The sequence below is a fragment of the Chiloscyllium plagiosum genome, chromosome 22, assembly GCF_004010195.1.
Source record: "Chiloscyllium plagiosum isolate BGI_BamShark_2017 chromosome 22, ASM401019v2, whole genome shotgun sequence".
Classification (NCBI taxonomy): domain Eukaryota; kingdom Metazoa; phylum Chordata; class Chondrichthyes; order Orectolobiformes; family Hemiscylliidae; genus Chiloscyllium; species Chiloscyllium plagiosum.
The window spans coordinates 32,942,063-32,962,819 of NC_057731.1; the positions used below are offsets into that span (position 1 = coordinate 32,942,063).

The 20,757-nt window shown below is 39.0% G+C and overlaps 1 protein-coding gene across 2 annotated transcripts in view; it reads right to left on the reverse strand.

The window, feature by feature from the left end:
* LOC122561183 (SEC23 interacting protein) overlaps positions 1 to 20,757 on the reverse strand; it is a 142,651-nt gene that overhangs the window by 10,071 nt on the left and 111,823 nt on the right. For both annotated transcript variants that reach the window (XM_043712707.1, XM_043712708.1), the window contains exons 17-18: positions 18,701 to 18,863; positions 497 to 616 (exon numbers count right to left, since the gene is read on the reverse strand). In XM_043712707.1, the coding sequence (XP_043568642.1) occupies positions 535 to 616; positions 18,701 to 18,863 (245 nt within the window). In that variant the 3' untranslated portion in view covers positions 497 to 534. The remainder of the gene's footprint in view (positions 1 to 496; positions 617 to 18,700; positions 18,864 to 20,757) is intronic.

Consider the following 20,757-nt stretch of genomic DNA (forward strand, 5'->3'; position numbering starts at 1 on the left):
GGATTACTATTCCAGTGAGATTCCCGCTACACCATATCTGTGAGATCTCATCTTTATCCCAACTTTGACAAACTGTTTGTTGATATCTGAAGCAGGCACAAGATCCCATCCTCCCACTTGTTTCTTGAAAATAATATCACTTGTGATGCCGCTGGATAGATAATAGCCATAATCGAACTGCTGTGCAACTTTGAACATCGTGAAACTATGATAAAAATTCCTAAACAGCGTTGACACCACGTCAATTTTGAATTAAACTACTCTGGTAGTTTTCCAGGTGAGCACTCTTGGTAGCTTCTGGTATTTACTGCCTCTACTAGTGTGTGGTACCGATTGAGGTTGTTTGCGTTAGTTTGGGGCCACCAATCCTCCTTTTTCATTGATTTGGACCTTATAGCAACATTCACATCACATGGATGAATGAAAACAAAATGGTATACTGATAATAAAAAGATCAGGTTCAAAAAAGAATGTTAAAAAATGAGCCAAAGCTTACCAATGTTGCTGAGGTAAATACAGCACACTCTGCGGCCATCAATGCTGTGGCTGTTCAGGACTGATGTCCATTGATTTGTAAACCTCTTTAAGAAAGAGCAACGCAGTGTCTTCTGATTCCCTACGGAAATCAAATGTACAATATTAGTATGAGAATTTGACAAATTTATTTTATACAGGGTAAATACTGCATTTTAGCATAAACTGAAATGGTGTTTTCATGGTAATATGGTCTAACTTTCCCAATGATTGATTTTTCTTCATTTGTGTGATCACTGTAGACGATCATTTGAAAAAACAACAACAATTTAGGTCCCAGTTTTTAACGAAGCACAATGGGTGACAAACAATTATTCACTGCCTCTAGTGCTAAAAATGATTTACCCAGGCTTGCAGGTGCTGCAGTCAAATTGCTAAACTCATTAGAAGAGTTTACCTTACTCTTGAGATACATTTTAATTGGGCAAACTAAATTTTTGAGCACATTGCATACTTTCCAAAATCATCATCATTTCTATTGTGATTGTGCTTTCTGGGTACGCTTTCTGCTAACTTACTTATGCCAGATAAAAGGTAATCATACAAACAACTGACGTTATCACCTTCAACGATTCAGACGGTAAATGTACCAGGGCAGTGGTCCTAACTTATCTGTTACAACATCAGTGACTGCATTTCAAAAGATATTTCTAGATTTGACATATTTAACTGACTGTAAAGAACTTTTGAGATTATGAAAGGCGCTGTGTAAACTCGTTGCTTGTATTTGGAAGATTCCCATATATCCTTGAAAAGAATCCAACTTGATTTAAATCAGGCACTTGGCATCCTAGAAGGGTGTAGTCCCAGAATTCCCTTTTTAAAAAACAGTAACTGATGGTTGGAAAGTGCATACATAGACATTTGTTAGATTAGGATCACTTGCAGCCTTTGTCAAGTAGGCTACTGAAACTACATATAAGGAGAGGCCAAAAGTAAGATACTGCAGGTGCTGGTATCCTGAATAAAAACAAAAAGCTGGAAATACTAAGCAGTTTGGTAGCATCTGGAGGAAGAGAAATAAAATTAAAACTTCATATTGAGTTCGAACCTTTTAGAGTTTTGATGGAAGCTTTTATGCAGTGAAATGGAGAATGGTAGAAAAACAACCAAAATGAAGATCTGTGAAAGGGCAGATGACAGGAGCATGAACTGTCAAAAGAGTGGATGGGACAGAACTAAAGGGAGTAGTGAGCAGACTTGTACAGAAACAAAAGATGGGTCCAGAAGTGTGAATAGTAGCATAATAAACAGCTGCTGCAGTAAACAATAACAGAAAAATGAGGTAAAAGGTTGACACAAAGAAAATGAACCAAATTCGGGAGCAGAGGTTACAATCCAAAATTAACGAACCCAGTATTGAGTACAGAAGGCTGTAAAGTGCCTAATCAGACACTGAGATTCTGTTTTTGGTGCCTGTGTTGAGCTTTTTTGGAATCAGAGGTTTTAGTGTGAAAGCTAGGTAGAAAATTAAAACAGCTGGTCACTGAAAGCTTGGGTCATCTTTTGGGACCAGATGGACATACTCTGCAAAGTAGTCATGTAAAGCATGTTTGACTTCTTCTATGTAGACAAGAGCACATATATGAGCAGTAAATAGAGTGCACTAGTTTGAAAGGAACACATGAAAATTGCTGTTCAACTGAAGGAGTGTTTGTGGCTTTGGATGATGATGATGATAGAGGAGATAAAGAGATAGGTCTTACAACTCTTGTGATCGCATGGCAAGGTGCCTGGGGAAATACATCAGTGGTGTTATTACATGGATCACGATGTCACAAAGGTAAATGTCATTCCAGAAAGTGGAAATAGTAGGAGGGGAAGATGTGTTTGTTGATGGCAATGCTTTGGAAGTGACAGAAAGATTAGAGCCATTGACCTTGTAGTCAATGGATCACCCTCCACCACTGCCTTAATTTAAAAAGGGTAAACATGCTTAAGGCTAACATTTCTACTACAGAAATTAGTGCTCATATCACATTCAGTTGGTTTGGTGTTTTATAGTACTATAAATATTATTTCATGTGGATCTTTGATGGTCATTTATGACAAGTACTCCTTTGCTCACGCAATCTAATGTTCTGACAATGAGACCTGATTATAATCACAATACCAGATACATTACTGATTACTCATACAAACAGCTTGATGTTCCATTTCTTGTCCATGCAATGTCGCCATCAAAAAGATGTGCTCCAAAACTGACTTTTAATGGCATAAAACAGCAGCGTTTGGTCTAGCTAATTTATGTCCAACCTTATCACACTGGCATTAGTCAATGGATTTCCCCACAAATTGCATCTATGCTTGGCCACCACAAGTATGTGCAAACCTCTATATGTGAATATTAAAATTTAAATAAAGATGCACATGGAAGCAATACCAATCCATATACAGCAATTACTGTATAAAATGAAATTTGCCTAGTCTTGCTTAGATATTGGTACAGTAATACCATTGTAGGATAAATCAAACACTTAATGCAAGTATTAGTAAGAGCACAGGGAGAAAGTGAGGACTGCAGTTGCTGGAGATCAGAGTCGAGAGTGTGGTGCTGGAAAAACATAGCAGGTCAGGTAGCATCCAAGGAGCAGGAAAATTGAAGTTTCGGGCATAAGCCCTTCATCAGGAAGGGCTTATAGGTCAATTCTTCTGCTCCTCGGATGCTGGCTGACCTGCTGTGCTCTTCCAGCACCACACTCTAGACATGAGTAAGAGCACACCAATCTTTGCTAAAATATTACTCTATGCTAAAGGACTTCAGTTCCCCAAGTATGTATATATCCTGTTCTGGCAGACTTCATATAATTTAACCCAGAACTGTTTCATTATGATAGACGAGAATGGTGAAAGATATACAGGCTTACTTTCACAATCCTCTAACACTATTTATGCTGCAGTGTCTTTTGAACGGCATGTTCACACTGAGTTTTTCTGTTTCAACTGTACACTCTGTATATAAACAGCAACTACATGTACTATTGATGCAAATATCCAAAGGAGGAAAGAAGAAGACATAATAATTAGAATAGAAAGAAAATCACTAATCTGAAGGAGAATATGCAAAATGAAGAAAAAAAACGCAGAATGAAAATTAGGCAAAGAATAAATACACAGACAACAAATATTTTAAAATGATGCAACGGCCTCAGTTTATCAACATATAAACCCCATTAAAGTATAGAATACAAAGTAATATTTGACTATTGTTTAGATAATTGCTTGGTACATAGATTTCAAACCCATGTGCAGTTTTCTCCACTAACAGAATGCTGTCATCATGCCAAAAAGATGCTTTGGTGACCTCACATATGCATAATGTATTGTATGATTCTCAGTGCTGGTGATTCCAGGTACACAGGCCATACATCTTAATGGCTGCCAGACCATATCAAATAACACAACTTGTTCACCATGTGCAGTGGGCAGTTTGCCAGTTTTGCTCAATCGGCCAGCAATTGTAAGCCTCAGAAAAACATGCCCATCATTAGATCTGATTCTGTTATTAGACATCATTTACTAAATAATCCAGATTGTGCTAACAATTACATCAGAAACCAATTCAAGATCACTGGTGGGCTTGCAATGTGATGTATGTGCACTCCTGAAAACTTCATATTATCACATAGGACTTTGTTTTACACAGGCAAAAAGAATTTATACATTACAGTAACCAGCATCTACTTGCCTAGTCTGAGAACTATGACTGACAGTTAACTGCTCTTGCTGCATCTCAATGTCATCAATGGCCAAACTAATCAGTATCCTTTTCTTATGCTATATAATCAGTACCACCTATCCCAAACAAAGGGTCACAGGACCCAAAATGTTAATTCTGATTTCTCTTCACAGATGCTGCCAGACTTGTTGAGGTTTTCCAGCAATTTCTGTTTTTGTTTCTGATTTACAGCATCCGCAGTTCTTTCTGTTTTTATCCTTTATCCCATGCCTGCTTTTGTCTGCATCTTAGTCCAGATGAGTACAAGATGAAGAGCTTTGACTTCTATTCTCATTTTAGCAATATTTGAATTGTTTCATTCTTCTTGTAGTAATTAGTGGCTTAATTCTGAAGTCTTTGAAATCGGATGTTTTGATTATTATGTTATATGCCCATTTTTCTTGTGGATAGAAATAAAGTGAAAAAAAAAAGAACTACCTAATCGAAGAAAATCATTTAGCAGTGAATTATATTTTGAATGGTTAGTCATTTATTTTATATAATTTAGCTTATGAGTTCCTCTTTACACTTCTAGCTTCCCAAATAATTTTTTGCACATCAAACACATATCAGCTCTTCTACGCTAATCCTACAAAGAGAAGAGAGAACTTCCAAATAAACCAAAGAGGTTTTCCTTATGTGGCTTCAAGCTGTTCCAATATTTATTATGGCTGGTAAATGATATTTTCAATTATGCTTCCACCAGAATAGGCCAGAATAATGTCACATATAAAGCAAACTGGGCAAATATTGTTTGAGTACAAGAGGAGCACATTTCCAAAGGATCAGCTTCCTTAAATCTGGATTGAGCACAATGAGAAGGTTTTGGAGGAAGAAAGTACAAACCATAAAATTCAATGGAAAAAAAATTACACAGAACAAATCATTTCTCTCCTCCGTACCTTTCTTTTCATGTAATAAATTATATTTATTTATATTTATACCCATTATATTCATATTACAGAGAGATTAAATGAATAAGAACATTGATTAGTCAAGTGAAAAGGTTCACCAGGACGATTACTAGATATTTTCACACACATTATAACTGGATACTCCATTGTTACCCTGGATGTATTCTCTCTGCACAAACTGAAAATATCATTTTCTTTCAGCCATAGAACTCCTTGTATTTTGAAAAATATGTTGCAAAACATTTAACTTCAAAGTAACACCAGATACCATTTGAGCCGAGCTTTACAATGCACAGCATCCGCAATCAGGAAAATAAATAAAATTAGTTGAGGTGAAAACTATTTTAATGAAAATCATTTTTGAGAAATCTTGCTCCATCCTCCCAACCACAGTAAAATCTGACTACCTTTACTGGCCCAATATTTTTTATACTTGATAATTAAAAAGAAACCACTGTAATGGAAGAAAAACACCATTGCTTCTATAGTTTGATTCCTTTCACTACTAGTGACTGTGCTATTTGGAACTATTCTACAATTAGGAGGTAATGATTATCTAATCTTGCTTTATACAGCAAGTCAGTTAATGTGAAGAAGTGCAATACATTGATTAACCTTCGGGGGAATAAACAAGTAACTGCCTTGTCTCATTATTTATTTATATTTAGTAGGACAAAATTTATTGCAATGTTTTGCAAGATGGGCACACACTTCAGTCTGGGAATTTTTAATGAAAATGCTTTGAATTATTCATTTTTAAATTAGGCCATGAAACATAAATTGCAGAACACATGGACTGACGACTGCTCTGTAATGCAAAGGTATCATGAAATAAGCACTACAGCTCACTGAAATAATCTCCTGATTATTTCCAATTTAAAAATTTTAGTGACAATATCTGATGTGTTAATTTGAAAGAAATTTAGGCAAATTAAACCAATTCCACAAAGGAAGTGAGCATAAATATCTCGAGTGGTTACGCCATATTTCATTGCTCGTTATTACACTTTACTCTTTGGACGTTTAGCCACTCTCAGAAAGATTAAGTACTAATATCTGTTCATCTTTTGCAAACCTGTTACGTGGAAAATTAAACTATTTAATCAATTCTGTGGTTAAAGATTCACTAGAAAAAGTGTTCTGCTTCTTAACAAATCCAGCCAAGTTCTGTCTACTTATGAACCAGGATCTTGTCTGACAACTGCTGGACTTTAACTACAAAATCACTATCTACAGTACAGACTTTACTCATCATTATCAAAGGTATTGTAACCAATGGCAAAGGCTAAAATTAATTTAACACGGCATTGTATTTTTCAGTTACTTACATATTTTGAAGTTGACTCACTAACCATTTCTGAAGTTAGCCCTTGAGTACAATTGAAATCATTAGTAAACATATTGTTGAAGTACCTCAAATTCTATTCATTAGAAATTATTACTTGAATATTTATATACATGAGGTATAATAATTCAATATTGGAAGTGTTCTTTCACTTCTTTCCAGAATATACCAGCAAAACTATTTTTTACTCTTCTGTTGAAATTTTTAAAAATATTAATGCCTTTTAATTCTTCACTGATTATCAATGCCTTACCAGCATCTGAAAGGTAAGGAACGAAACATTTCTCTAAAGCTGGTCTCTCAGTTTCAGGAAGCAAATATTCTTACATTAATTTCATCATTGCTCCTCGTGTCTGACAAGCTATTTGCTAAAGCTCATTTCCACAGCTACATCACATACTTCAGTGAACGCATCTGGCTCACATTCAGCACACATGGATTCCAACACAAGTTTCTGTGTTTTGAATCCACCCAGGATCGTAGTATCTCAGTGATATTCAATGTTCCACAGACTGCTGCTCTCACCACATCCTGAAATCCACACTCAGTACCATGTGTACTCTCGACCACTCCCTCCAACAGCACCACCTCACACTGGATCAAAGCTGCACTGCTCCCTAGTTCCATTTCTTCCTCCAGCTCATTCAACGTGCTAGCAAGAAACACTTTCTTTTCCTTTCAGACATGAATTCAGACATCACTACCATGGCCCTCCAGAGCCTTTGACGCCTTCTGTCTGACCCTATCCCCTCTCTCAAATGCCACCTCCTGCCATGCATTTACTATCCTGCCTGACCTATCGTTCTCAGATGCTGAACATTCTGTACTCAACAAAGGTCTCCGTTTTATCCCTCTTTGTCCCCTAGCATAATGAATTTTGGGCTTGAGATGACTTTGAACTCTTTCCCCAAGCCTGGTGACAAGTATAGTGCTATAGTGCTACTGACCTCTAAATTGCAGAGGCTGGGTGCCAACTCTCAGCTCCTCCTACTTTCCCTGGATTATGACCCCACCATCAAGCCATTGTGTCCACTACTGTCATCAATCTCATTTTATCTGGTAATTGTCCCCCTCTACTACCTCCAAGTTCAATCTCCAATTCCATACAGCTTGCTTCTACCTCCTTCCCAAAATCCACAAATAGGAGTGCCCAGGCAAACCCATTGTTTTTGCCTACTCTTTCCTCACACAACTCATCTCTTCATACCTCAACTTGATTTTTTTCTCCCCTTATCCAGTTCCTTCCCATTTACATCCACAATTCCTCTGACACTTTACTTCAGTTTCAGAATTTCTAGTTTGCGGGCTCCAGCTGCCCCCTCTTTACCATGAACGGGCAATCCCCTTATACATCCATCTCCCAGCAGGATGGTCTCAGGGTTCACTGCCTCTTCCTGGAACAAACGCCTGAACCATCCCCTTCCACCGCCACCCTCCTCCACCTGACTGAACTCATCTTCACCCTGAACAACGTCTCGTTTAACACCAGCTATGCCTGTCTCCGTGGAGTACTTGGCACATCCCTTGTTCCAGACCTATTCTGGCCTCACCTACAACTCTTTCTCCAATATATGATGATATCATTGTGCTGCTTCCCTCTCCCATCCAAATTGGAAATGTTTATTAATTTCGCTTCCAATTTCCACCCCGGTCTCACCTTCACCTGGTCCATCACTGATTCTTCCTTTCCCTTCCTCAACATCTCGTTTCCATTTCTGGAAATAGATTGGCCACCAATATCCAATACAAACTAACCACCTTCCATAGTTACCTTGACTGTATATTCCCACACTGTGCTCTCTGTAAAGACTCTACTCCAGTCTCCCAGTTTCTCCATCTTTGTTGCATCAGTTCTGATGATGCCAACTTTGATAAGGGGCCTGCAAAATATCCATCTTTTTTCTCAACAGTGAATTCCCCAGCATAGTAGTTGACAAGGCCCTCAGCTGGATCTAATCCACTTCCTGCACTTCTGTCCTCACCACCTCTCTTCACTCCCAGAGTGATAGGGGTCTCCCTTGTCCTCACCTATCATCCCACCAACATCCATATCCAGAGGATCATTAACTGCCATTTCCACCACCTCCACTGAGATGCCACCAACAGATGGATATTCCCCTCCCCCTGTCAGCTTTCCACAATCACTGTTCCCTCCAGGACACCCTAGTCCACTCCTCCTCCACTCCCAAAGACCCACCCCTACAGCCCCATGGGACCTTTCCCTGCAACCATAGAATATGTAACACCTGCCTGTTTATTTCTTCCCTCCTCACTATTCAAGGGCCCAAACATACTTCATTCGCTGATAACTATGTAGCTTCCTCTAAATTGGAGAAACAAAGCATTGACTGGATGAGCAGTTCACAGAACATCTAGTTTGGTCCGTAAAAAAAAGACCCTGAGCTTCCAGTTGCCTGTCACTTCAACACACCATCTTGTTCCCTGGCTAACATCTCTGTCTCAGGCTTATTGGAGAACTCCAGCAAAGCTCAGTGCAAGCTTCAAGAACAGCAACTTATTTTCCGCTCTGGAAATCTACTGCCTTCTGGACACAATATCAATTTTGTTTTAAGGACTTGAGGCATCTTCTCCCAGGTCCTTATCCCAAAACACTCACACCAGGCCTTGTTATCATATGGTAAAAACAAGAACTGCAGATGCTGGAAACCAGAGTCTAGATCAGAGTGGTGCTGGAAAAGCACAGCAGGTCAGGCAGCATCCGAGGAACAGGAAAATTGACGTTTCGGGCAAAAGCCCTTCATCAGGAATACAGGCAGAGTGCCTGAAGGGTGGAGAGATGAATGAGAGGAGGGTGGGGGTGGGGAGAAAGTAGCATAGAGTGCAGTGAGAGAGAGACTCACGGAGATTCTTGTAGAGAGAGGAGGAAAATTTCTTCAATGCAGGCACCCTTGCAAGAGGATTCACAGTAGGGTTAAAATCAACTAGGTAAAAACAAGGACTGCAGATGCTGGAAACCAGGGTCTAGATCAGAGTGGTGCTGGAAAAGCACAGCAGGTCAGGCAGTATCCGAGGAGACAGGCTGCTGCCTGACCTGCTGTGCTTTTCCAGCACCACTCTGATCTAGACTCTTATCATCATATGGCCTGCTATTACTCGTAATCCATTGTTAGCCACTAATAATCTCCTTTAGTAGCTATTCATGTCCTAGGATAATCGTTATCCACTCCTTTGTCTGTCCAACTGTCCTCTCTCCTTGGACTCCATTTCCACCTATTGTATACTCCTTATTCCCTCTTCTTCTCCCCCCCCCCCCCCCCCATTTGAATGCATATGAAGTTGAGTCTACCTTTAAAAGCAGGATTGCCATGTAAAGTCCATGAAGTTGTGAAAAGGTGAAAGATGCAATAGAGAGTTTCCTTACAATGCTTGCTATGTGCTTTTCAACAGGGAGAGGAAATCAGATGAAGAGTCACTCTGTTTGTTTTGCATTTCTGCTGATCAGTTGATATAGTCATTAACCCATCATTTCACCTGCAGTCCATTCCAAACCACAAAGTTTAATTAGGGAGAAAACACAGAATAATGTTTTCACTTGTTTAAAATTCAGAACATCAGATACTAAATTGAACAGATCAAAGATCACATTAAAATATCTAACACAGCACAGATAATGAGATGGTTTTGGACCCAATTTGCAAACATAAAGTCAAGGAAAGCTATGCGCGTGCTTGGAATACACTTGGATTTTCCAAAATATCTACCAGCAGATCTAATATGTATTTTAATAGGTTTCATAAACCTGAGCCAATTGAATGCATTCATCCATTCATGAAAGTAGCTCGACCATCCATTAAATTTTCACAATCAGTATGGCCAAACATTTCAAAAATTCTCTTGGCAAGCATTAGAACATTTTTGTTTTGACTTACATGATTTCACTGAATAGGTTTCAATGAGAGGAGACAGCTGAGGCATATCCCAGTGGTCAGTTATACTGTTTGGAAAAACCTCACAACCCCTTCAAACTTCGGTACCCTACCTCCAAGCTGAACATTTTAAAAATTTATCTAAAATTATTTAAGGACAAGCATTTGAAATCATTCACGTTTATAAATACTGCAGGATGCAGCAGCCACAGTGAAATGCTTAGGTGGCAGGCCAAACCAGCTGATGGGAGCTTTGAGTCTCCCATCATCAGCAACTTCGGAAGTTTTCTATTGTGGCATGCAAAGACTGATTCAGACAAACAGGGAGGATGAGAATAATGTAAGGTTCAACTGTCTTGAAGGGGGTTTAACACCATGCTGTGGAACTAAATTTAACATAACTATAACCAGACAACAGAGTTTTCAAATAAGGAACCTCTAATTTAAGCTGGAGATGAGATTTTTAAAAATTCATCTTAGAGAATTATTAGGCGATGGAATTGTCTTTCTGGAAAGCAATGGAGTTGGTGTCATTGAAGATCTTTAAAGTTGAGTTCTTGATGGACAAAGGAACCAAATGGAAGAGAGCTGAGAAAGAGGAGAGACCTTTGGGCCATAACCAAATCAGCCATGATCTTAGCTAATAGTGGAGCAGGTTTGAGTGGCCAAATGATGTATTTCTGTTCCTTATTTCAATGTTCAAATTTCTACAATCACTAACTGCATCCAGATCCATCTCGAGCCATCTAGACTGGTCTGACAGCTGAATAAAGATAAGAGACTTGAAGCTGATGTTGTGAAGCCCTCCCATCGTATAACCCAACATGGCGGCTGCCACGTTCCACACATTTCCATCATCAACACCACAATGAAACACCTGTGACACTTTGTTCCAAAAGCAGTGTTGCAAGCTCCAGTAGCCTGACCCTCGTTAAGTTTGATGAAACCTTAAACCAGACTTTATAACCAAAAGAAATGACGAGTGGCATTCTTTAATCAGATGCAAAGGAGTAAGGTGGCCTTTTGACTTTTCTCTTACACTGCTATTTTGGCACCAAGTTATAATAGGATTACAATCAAAGAATAAAAGGTTACACTGAGGGCCTGTATTAATTGGTACTCTAGGGAAGAATGGGCAGATTCCTGGGATGGCAGATCATACCTCAAGCAGATCTTTATGCTCAGAAGCCATTTGTCATCAATTCCATTCACAGAATTCAGGAGCGGTGCACTGACATCTTCAAATCCTCAGACCATGACTCCTGTTGCTGCGTCAAAACTGCAATCTAATGACATATCTTTTAAACTGCATTCTCTCTAATTTATCCTGCCACTGCACAGACCTCAGAGGTCCATGCATGGAAGCGGCTTCTGGAATCAGAAATCAATGTAACCACATGCCACGGGTGGCTGTGCAGCTTGTAGGGAACATTTCCCTAAATGTTGTTTGACACCTTATTTCAGGTAGCTCTGCTTTCATGCCTTCATAATTGCCTATCTTTAAGTTTAAAATACTAGTTCTGGGCCCACTCTCCTACTCCTCAAACTGAATGTAAACTTGATCGTATAATGGCCGCTGCTACCAAGGTGTGTTCTCATAATGGAATTATTAACTAACCCTACCTCATTGCACAAGACAGGGTGTATGATAGTTTGGTCTCTTGTTCGCTCCAGAAGGGGTTTTCCTCAGAAAATACCCCAAAAGCCCTTTATGAACTCTTCATCTAGTTACCTTTGGCCATCTGATTCTTTTTTCAGTCTACACATCAGTTAAAATCCCCCACGATTATCGCTGTTTTTTTTTGATAAGTTCCCATTATCGCTCCCTCTATACACCATCTAGTGCGTAATTACTGTTAGGGAGGCTGCAAACCACTCCCAATAATGATTCCCTGCCTTTATCGTTTCTCCTCTCTAACCAAAGCACTTTGACATCTTGGTTTTCTGAACTGAGTCATCCCTCCTTACTGGGTTAATACCATCTTTTATTAACATTCATATTTTCTTACCTTCCTGTCTTTCCGAAGAGTGAAGTACCCTTCATAGATTATCTAAGTTGTAATGTAGCTATGTCTGTGTAAAGCTTATTTCTATTTGCACCTTCAGTTCATCTATTTTGTTTTGGTTGCTATATACATTCAGATACAGAGTCCTTAGTTTTGTCTTTTCAGTCTTTTAATTTTTGTCTTTGCACACATTAAGGGCATCCAATACCATCACTTTGGCTATGAAGCTCTGACTGCACATGCTCATTGCAGTACTAACTGTAATCTACGCTACTGAAGGCATTTCTCTTGAACTGCCTATTAAATTCACAGGTAAACTGACCCACTAACCATTGTAACCCTTCCTTCCTGTTGTTATGCTGGAATGATACTAAGTAGATTCATAACGGAGCAAGGTTCTCAAAATTGGGTAAACTTATTTGGATGCTGTTAGCAGTAGAACTATATGTAATCACAATCTGCAACATCGCTACCCAGCATATTCCTCACTACCATTGGCAAAAAATTAGGGTACCAACCCTGGTTTAATGAGATGTGCAGGAAGGTTTGGTAGAAATAGTAGCAAGCATATCTGAACTCAAGGTGCCAACTCATGAAGGTACAACAGAGAACTAACCATATGCATGCTAAACAGCAGAGGCAGTACGTTAGACGCAGAGATAGGTGATCACACAAAGAACAGATCAAATCCAGAAGCTCTGTAATCCTACCAATTGAATAATTGTGGAGTGTGTCTGTGTGGAGTTTGCACATTCTCCCAGTGTCTGCCCGGGTTTCCTCTCACAATCCAAAGATGCGCAGGCCATGCTAAATTGCCCATAGTGTAGGTTATTAGTCAGCGGTAAATATAGGTTAGGGGAATGGGTCTGGGTGGGTTGGTCTTCAGAGGGTCAGTGTGGACTTGTTGGACCAAAGGGCCTGTTTCAACACTTTAGGGATTCTAATTCTAATCTTAATTAATTCCAAAGCTAGACAACAATATGGATAATTGGCCAGATATCCAATAGGTACAAAGCAGAGCAAATTCAAACCAACCTGTTACCACCCAACTGATCTCCTATTTAAGTAATGGAAGTTGTCAACAGTGCAATCAGACAGCACTTACTCAGAAATTTTCACAATTTGACAACCATATATGGCATGTGATGGCATATTCTCCACTTGCCTGGATTAATGTTGTTCCAGTAACATTCAAAAAGCCATCATCCAAGGCAAAACAGCCCTCTTGATTAGCGCCCTATCAACCACCTTAACAATTCATTTCTTCCACCACTAATGCATAGTGACAGCAGTGTGAGAAATCTATAGGATTCACTGTACTGATAGCATGTTCAAAACCCATGACCGCTACCCTCTTAAAGAGTAAGGGCAACTAATGCGTGTAGGCACCATCACAAATCCCCTTCCAAGTCATGCACTGTTGGGACTTGAAACCATATTAAGGTCCTTTACAGTCACTAGGTGAAAATCTTGGGATTCCCTTCCCAGTAGCACTACATACACCCAAACTGTGGGAATACTGACCCTAAAGAAATTGGCTGAATGCCATTTTCTCAGGACTAATGTGAGTTACAGGGAAGTAGGGAGAGAATAAGGATAGCAAATCTGCTCGCTAACAAACTGTAAGTTAATTGTTGTATTTAAAGCATGGGATTTGTTTGCACAATTCCAGTGATGGCCTTTATTTATGCACTGTGTGTCGGTAGGCCATCACCTAGAAATGCGTAAATGCTTTACTTCAAAGTTGCGGTCATGTGTAAAGGGTCAGACGAAAGATTTCTTAATCCCAGAGGAGGTATTGAATTGATTCAGTGATTTCAATTTTGTTCAGCTACACTGGGGGGGCAGGATCAGGATTTGTAGGTATCCTTTTATCTTCAAACCCATGGCTCACAAATCAAGGTGAATCACAAGTCTTTTTTTGTAAATTTTGTAACTTGTTAGTAACTTTATTCTGTTGCCTACAGTTTGCAATAAATTTATTCTTACATGGATTTAATGTTTTGTTATATAGCTAAATGTTAATATCAAGCACTAATTAATTTATATTATATCCATGCCAATGTATTTCAGTTAAAGAAAAAGACTGAAAAAAGAAATTCCACTGTTTTATTTTAATAATTCAGCAGTTTGCATCACTTAAATTCAATATCAATTCTCTTAACTGTCAAACCTGTATCAGCTTTGCTTCCAGATAAACTTCGCAGTAATCTAATTTTAACTACAATCTGGAAAGTTGAGGTTTTTCATCTCTCTTTCTCTCTGCTTTATATTTCTACACAGCAGCATGGCATAGTTTAAAAATTCAGTTGCTTAGGGCATCAAATATGCTTTCCTCTCCTAGAGATGGATGGCCATGTGTTAAGCTGCCAAGGTACTTCCCAGTTTCAATTTTTAAAATCAAGTTAAAAAAAGAATTATACTTTTCATACCAGAATGCCATACAGCAATATTATTTTAAAAGATGTTGGCTGGGCAGCATTTATTGCCATTCCTTAATAGTTCTGAAGAAGATGGTGATGAGTGCTCTCTTGACCCTCTGAAGTCCAAATAATTGAGGTACACTTACAGTGCATTTAGAAGGCCGTTCTAAGACTTTGACCCAGCAATGGTGAAGGAATTACTATGTTGTTCAAGTTGCTGCTCCTTTCCTTCTAGGTGGTATGAATTGCAGGTTTGGAAATGTATCCTTGTTAAATTGCTGCATTGCATGTTGAAGATGTTACACACTGCTGTGACTGTGTTTGGAAGGTAAAGGGGGTGCCATCCAAGTAGGCTGCTTTGTTCTGGATAGTGCTGGAGGTTTTTGAGCATTGTTGGACCGATATCAGTGGAGGTAAGTGAAGAGTATTCCAACACGTGGGTCTTGCAGATAGTGACAGGCATTGGGGAGATGAGTTATGTGCTGAAGAATTTTTGATCTATGACCTGTTCTGGTAGCAAATGCTTTAAACGGAAGATCCAGTTTCTGGTGGGTGGCAACTGCCAGGATGTGACTCATTGACGATTCAATAATGGTAACACCAGTGAAAGTCAAGGACAGATGGTTAGATTCAGCCTTTTCTGGAAATAATCTTCCCCTGGCACTTTAGTGGCACAAACATTACTTGTGATTTATCAGTCTAAGCCTGGACTCTTGACCAGATCTACCAGAACCACTAGAATAAACAGCATGGGTGTGCCAGCTCTTAGATTCAGATTTCTGGGTTTTGGTTTTAGCAGTAGCATAAGAAGCCTTTGGGGTCTCAAAAGAGTTGGAAGCTTCAGTGAATGTCTCCGAGCTGCTACTTTCTCTGAATTTTCTCTTGATTTTTTTTTCCACCTGGATTGGTGAACTCCCTGAGAGAATCTGTGTCTGAATTTGCCTTTTTACCAAAGCGTGCTTATTGGAAGTTACTATACGGAACAGTTCATTAGTAACAGGTACTGTATTTACTATTCAGTTAGGTTTTCCAAGAATTAAGTTACTCTAAATTTGTATTTCTTTTGTTTGCATTTTAACTACAATGTTTAAATAAATTGTGTTTTGCTTAACATCAACTTTTTTATCCAGTTGCATCACACCTGGAACGCGGCACTTCACATCTACCTTTAAAATAAGAAAAAGTTAGGGTCTAGGCTACCTTCTTAAAATATTTTGAGGTGGTCAGGTCTGGTCCATGATACAAAGAATCTGCAATCACCCCCATTTGACTTCATGTTGGAGCTCAGGTCAATGCTGAAGCAGCTGAAAATGGTGGGCTATAGACACTACCCTCAGGAACTTCTTCAGCTATATACCAGGACTGAGATGATGGACCTTCAATGACCACAATCATCTTCCTTTGTGCTAGGTAGGACTTCAAACAAAGGAGTCAGCTTCTTTACTAAAATTCCCATTAACTCAATTTTTCTAGCGCTCCCTGAAGTCATAAACAGTCAAATGCAGCCTTTATGTGAAGGGCAAACATTCTCACTGGACTGCTGGAGTTCAGCTCTCGTCCATAATTGGACTAGGGCTGTAATAAGGTGAAGAACTAAATAGTCCTGGCAGAACTCAAACTGAACAGTGAGTAAGTTCTTGAGCCAGAGCCACTGATAGCAATATCGATGATAACTTTCATCACTTTGCTAACGATTAAAAGTAGACCAATAGGAAACTAATTGTTGTGTCGAACTGCCTGGGCAATTTTTCATTTTGCTGAGTAGATGCCAGTGTTGTTGCTGCACTGGGATAGTTTGTCAAGGGGTGTGCGTAGTTTGGGAGAATAGGTCTTCACTACTATTGTTGGAATGCTGTCAGGGCCTACAAGTGTGTCTTGATATCACTTGGTGTGAATCAAATTGGCTGAAGACTGGCATCTGTGATGTTGAGATAATCAGGAAGCTGAGATGTATCATTCATACAGCACTTCTGAAAATGGTTGCAAATGCTTCAATTGTGTCTTTTGCACTGATGGACTTTGCTCCCTCATTGCTGAGAATAGGGTTCTCACCAGAGTATTTTACTTCAATTAGTTTTTTTAATTGACAGCCACCAACATGATTGGATGCGGCAGGAATGAAGAACTTGGATCTGTTTCTTTAGTTATGCAATCATTTAGTTCTGTCTATCACAGGTTAAATACTAGAAGCAGCATGCACATAGTCTTTGTTATTTAGGACAACTCGTTTTTGGGTATGCCTTGCATTGCTTCTGTCTTGTGTCCTACATTCTTCACTAAACTTGGCGAGATTGCACTTAGATTGTCAAATGCTAGGAAAATGCATCAAACATTTTTGAAGTGCACACACTTGTAGTACAAGAGCCAGCAGGATAAATTCTGCTTAACCTTCACCTAGAAATGGAGAAATACAAAGTAATCTGTTTGTTCAAACTGCCACTACAGCTGATAAACCCCCTGCTCACCATGAAGGGCAATGAGTCTGACCAATGTGATGACTAATATATAGAATCTTCCTTCCACATCTCATTCTGAGGCAAACATATTTTCAATAATGAATGGTCCAAACTTGACTTCAGCAGTGGACAGTAATATTATGTGAACTGTTCACTTGAAAGTATGAGAAAAATTAAAGATGGTAAAGGGAAAATATTTAAGACTATACAGGTGCAAAATAATAAATACACATATCTATGCATTTTCAAACTCCTGTAGTTGCTATACTGACAACAAATGTAGGAGAAAGTGAGGACTGTAGATGCTGGAGATCAGAGCTGAAAAATGTGTTGCTGGAAATGTGTTGCAGAAGAAGGGCTTATGCCCGAAACGTCGATTCTCCTGCTCCTTGGATGCTGCCTGACCTGCTGCGCTTTTCCAGCAACACACTTTTCAACTCTGTCAACAAATGTAATAAATGTATTTGCCATAATTAAATGCCAGGAAACTGCAAGACTTTAAATGCATTAAATTACATGACTATTAACTCTTCAACATCATAAATCTCTCAGGGCTACTACGAGAGGTACCAAGTGTTTGGTCATTTGTAGTCCTATATCCAGTCACACAAGGGGACTTTTTTTATAAATCAAAATATTGCACCCATATTAAAGGTTACCCTTAAAGTATAAACCATGAAGATTTAAAGTTTACACTTCAAGTGTGCTGAGATAGTCCCTTCTAGTAATCCTAGCAATCCCCTTTAACAATTCATTCAGCAACAGGCAATTTTCAAGAACTGGTTAAAGAAACTAATAGCAACATAAGTATATTTTGGAGTGATAAAGCTACAATTCAAATCAGTGGGATTAAACACGGTTACAAACTAAACAACAAGTTTGAACAATTTACAATTGTACAGCTTGATATTGATTGCCAAAAACCTGGGTTATTAATTGTCAAAAACTTGGTAGGACAAGGGAAAGTAGTTTATCTCTGGCCTTTGGGAAACTCCCCATTCACAGAAGACTTGGAGTAGGTAACGGAGAAAAATGGAGAAGATAATTGGCTTTAGCTTGACTGAAGAAATTGTGTAGAGGAGGAGTAATATGAACATTGAGAATTCAATATTGGTAGCCCATAGTTTTAAAATTTAGATTGAGTTGTGTGAAGAAACGGAGGAAAACTTGGGAATACGTGAAAGCAACCTTCACCTAATACGCCCTGGTGATAATCTATGATTCCAATTTCACGTCCACTTTATAACCTGCTCAATATTACTTTTCACTGACTAAAGGTTAAATTATTCCTAAGATTTTTCTAGCACTTAATACACTGCAATATTACTCAAAATTGTCAACTTGTTTGCCATTAAGACCTGAAACAATGTAGATTAAACTGTTAATTTGTTTCCTTAAAAACTGTCTCAGTGCTTACCAGTAACATAAGTGACTCTGAAGAGCAAACAAATATTCGTTGAAGCTCTCAATTGGTTTTTCCTGTAGAACATAATCAATGCGATGTCCGCCATTCAGCATTCCAATCTTCACTGCTGAATCCTCATCCTTAGGTGATTCTGGACTTTCCACCAACTTTTGTTCTAGGATTTAATTGACTACAGTTTAATCATGTAATTTCATGGTATTGTACAAAATAAAAGAGATACCTAAAGCATTATGCTGGTTTATAAAGATTGAATGCCTGCTCCCAACACATTCAAGATAGTGGCCAAAACCAACTCTAAAAGCACAACTTCGTGGGTTTGCACAAAACGACCTCTACAACACAGTGATGATTTTCCTACCGAAGAACACTAACTTATATAACATTTGTTTAGCTACAAACTGTCTGTAACTGCAAGGTGGGATGACTCCAGGAGTGCAACTTGCTTCATCCATGTGGCGTTGCCTAGTGCATACCTTGGTATTTGTGCAAGGAGCCCAGCGATACCCATCAATCCAAACTGTATCTGCAGCCCATGGCTTATGACAGGACTGTAATGTTTAATACTTCAACTTCTTTTTATTTTTATACTTTTATGCTAAAATGACCTAGTGCTGAACTTTTTAAACTTATTTCTTTATTTTTCTATTTCTGTAACTAAGGTTTTGTACTGAGCTACTTTGTACCCAGGATGGGACAGTGTGTGGCAACACTATACAGAGGAACTGCGATTATTCGGCATTTGATTAACTGAATTTTGGATTATCTGAACAAGATCACAAGGTCCTGACACTTGGCCATCTACGATTTCAAGCATTTGATTAACTGAATGAAATACTCCCCGCCCATGTCCTTTGGATAATCAAGGTTACTCTGTACACTTTTCACTGTACTCTTGTGCCCTGTACTGAGAGACAAGGAAACCTCAATCTAAATTGAGCAAGTCTACCTTTTAAGGCAGAGATTATCTAAGAAAACGTGTCATGCATTATGCTGGGTTATTGCTGAGGGGCTGTTTAATCCATAAGTTTTTTTGGTATTTTCTAATCCTATCCCCCTTTTCTAGGTGGATTCTGGGTAATCCAAGATGGAGGACAGGAAAAATTTCTGGCTGTAAGAGCTGCTCCTTTTTTTGAGGTATTTTAGGTGTAGGAGGTGATTTCCTTGAATTCCAGGAGCAGCAATTACTGTTTTACATGCTATTGCATTGTTTTGGAACTTTGGGGAAAAAAAAGGCAAAACAACAGCAGTTTAAAAGGGAGAAGAGCAGGTAAAGGAAGCACATGGTGAGGACAGTGTGTGTGAGAAAGAGAGAGAGAGAGAGAGAAAAAAAAACCTGCACAGGTACCACCTTTGCTGTTTGAATTCATGTATCGCTGGACATCGGAGTGCGACTGAGAAAATTAACAAACAGTGAAATTCTCAACTAATCTTGGAGGAACAGTTGGGTGAGGTTCACAGCACAGAATCAGATAAGTTAATCGTTCTTTTAAGTCTGTCCAAGAGAAAGGCTGCAGTAGTGAGTATAGTGGATTCTTTCTTTATTATATGTTTTTGGAGATAAGTCTCTTGATTAAACTTAAAATATAAGCCATAGCTATTAATTTAACCTGGGGCAGTGTTTGAGCCAGTCTCAAAAATAACACCGTCTTATTGATATTTTCTGGGTCTGTAGATTGTGAAGGAGCAAAAATGGCCTTTGCAGTGATATGTACTTCTTGTCACATGTGGGAGTTTAAAGAGAGTTTAAGGGTTACTGCGGATTATATCTGCCATAAATGCTGTTGGATGAGAATCTTACCAGATCGAGTGGATCGGTTGGAGAAACAGATAGAAGCGATGAGGAATTTGCAACAGCAACAGTGTGTGATGGATGGCAGTTATAGGAAGGGGAGAAAGTCTCAGACACAGTCACATAGATGGGTTAACTCCAGGAAGGATGAGAGAGGTCGGCACCTAGGGCAGGAGTCTTTTGTGGATATACCCATTTCAAACAGATATACTGTTTTGGAAAATGTAGGGGGTGATGGATTCTCAGGGGAACGTAGCAC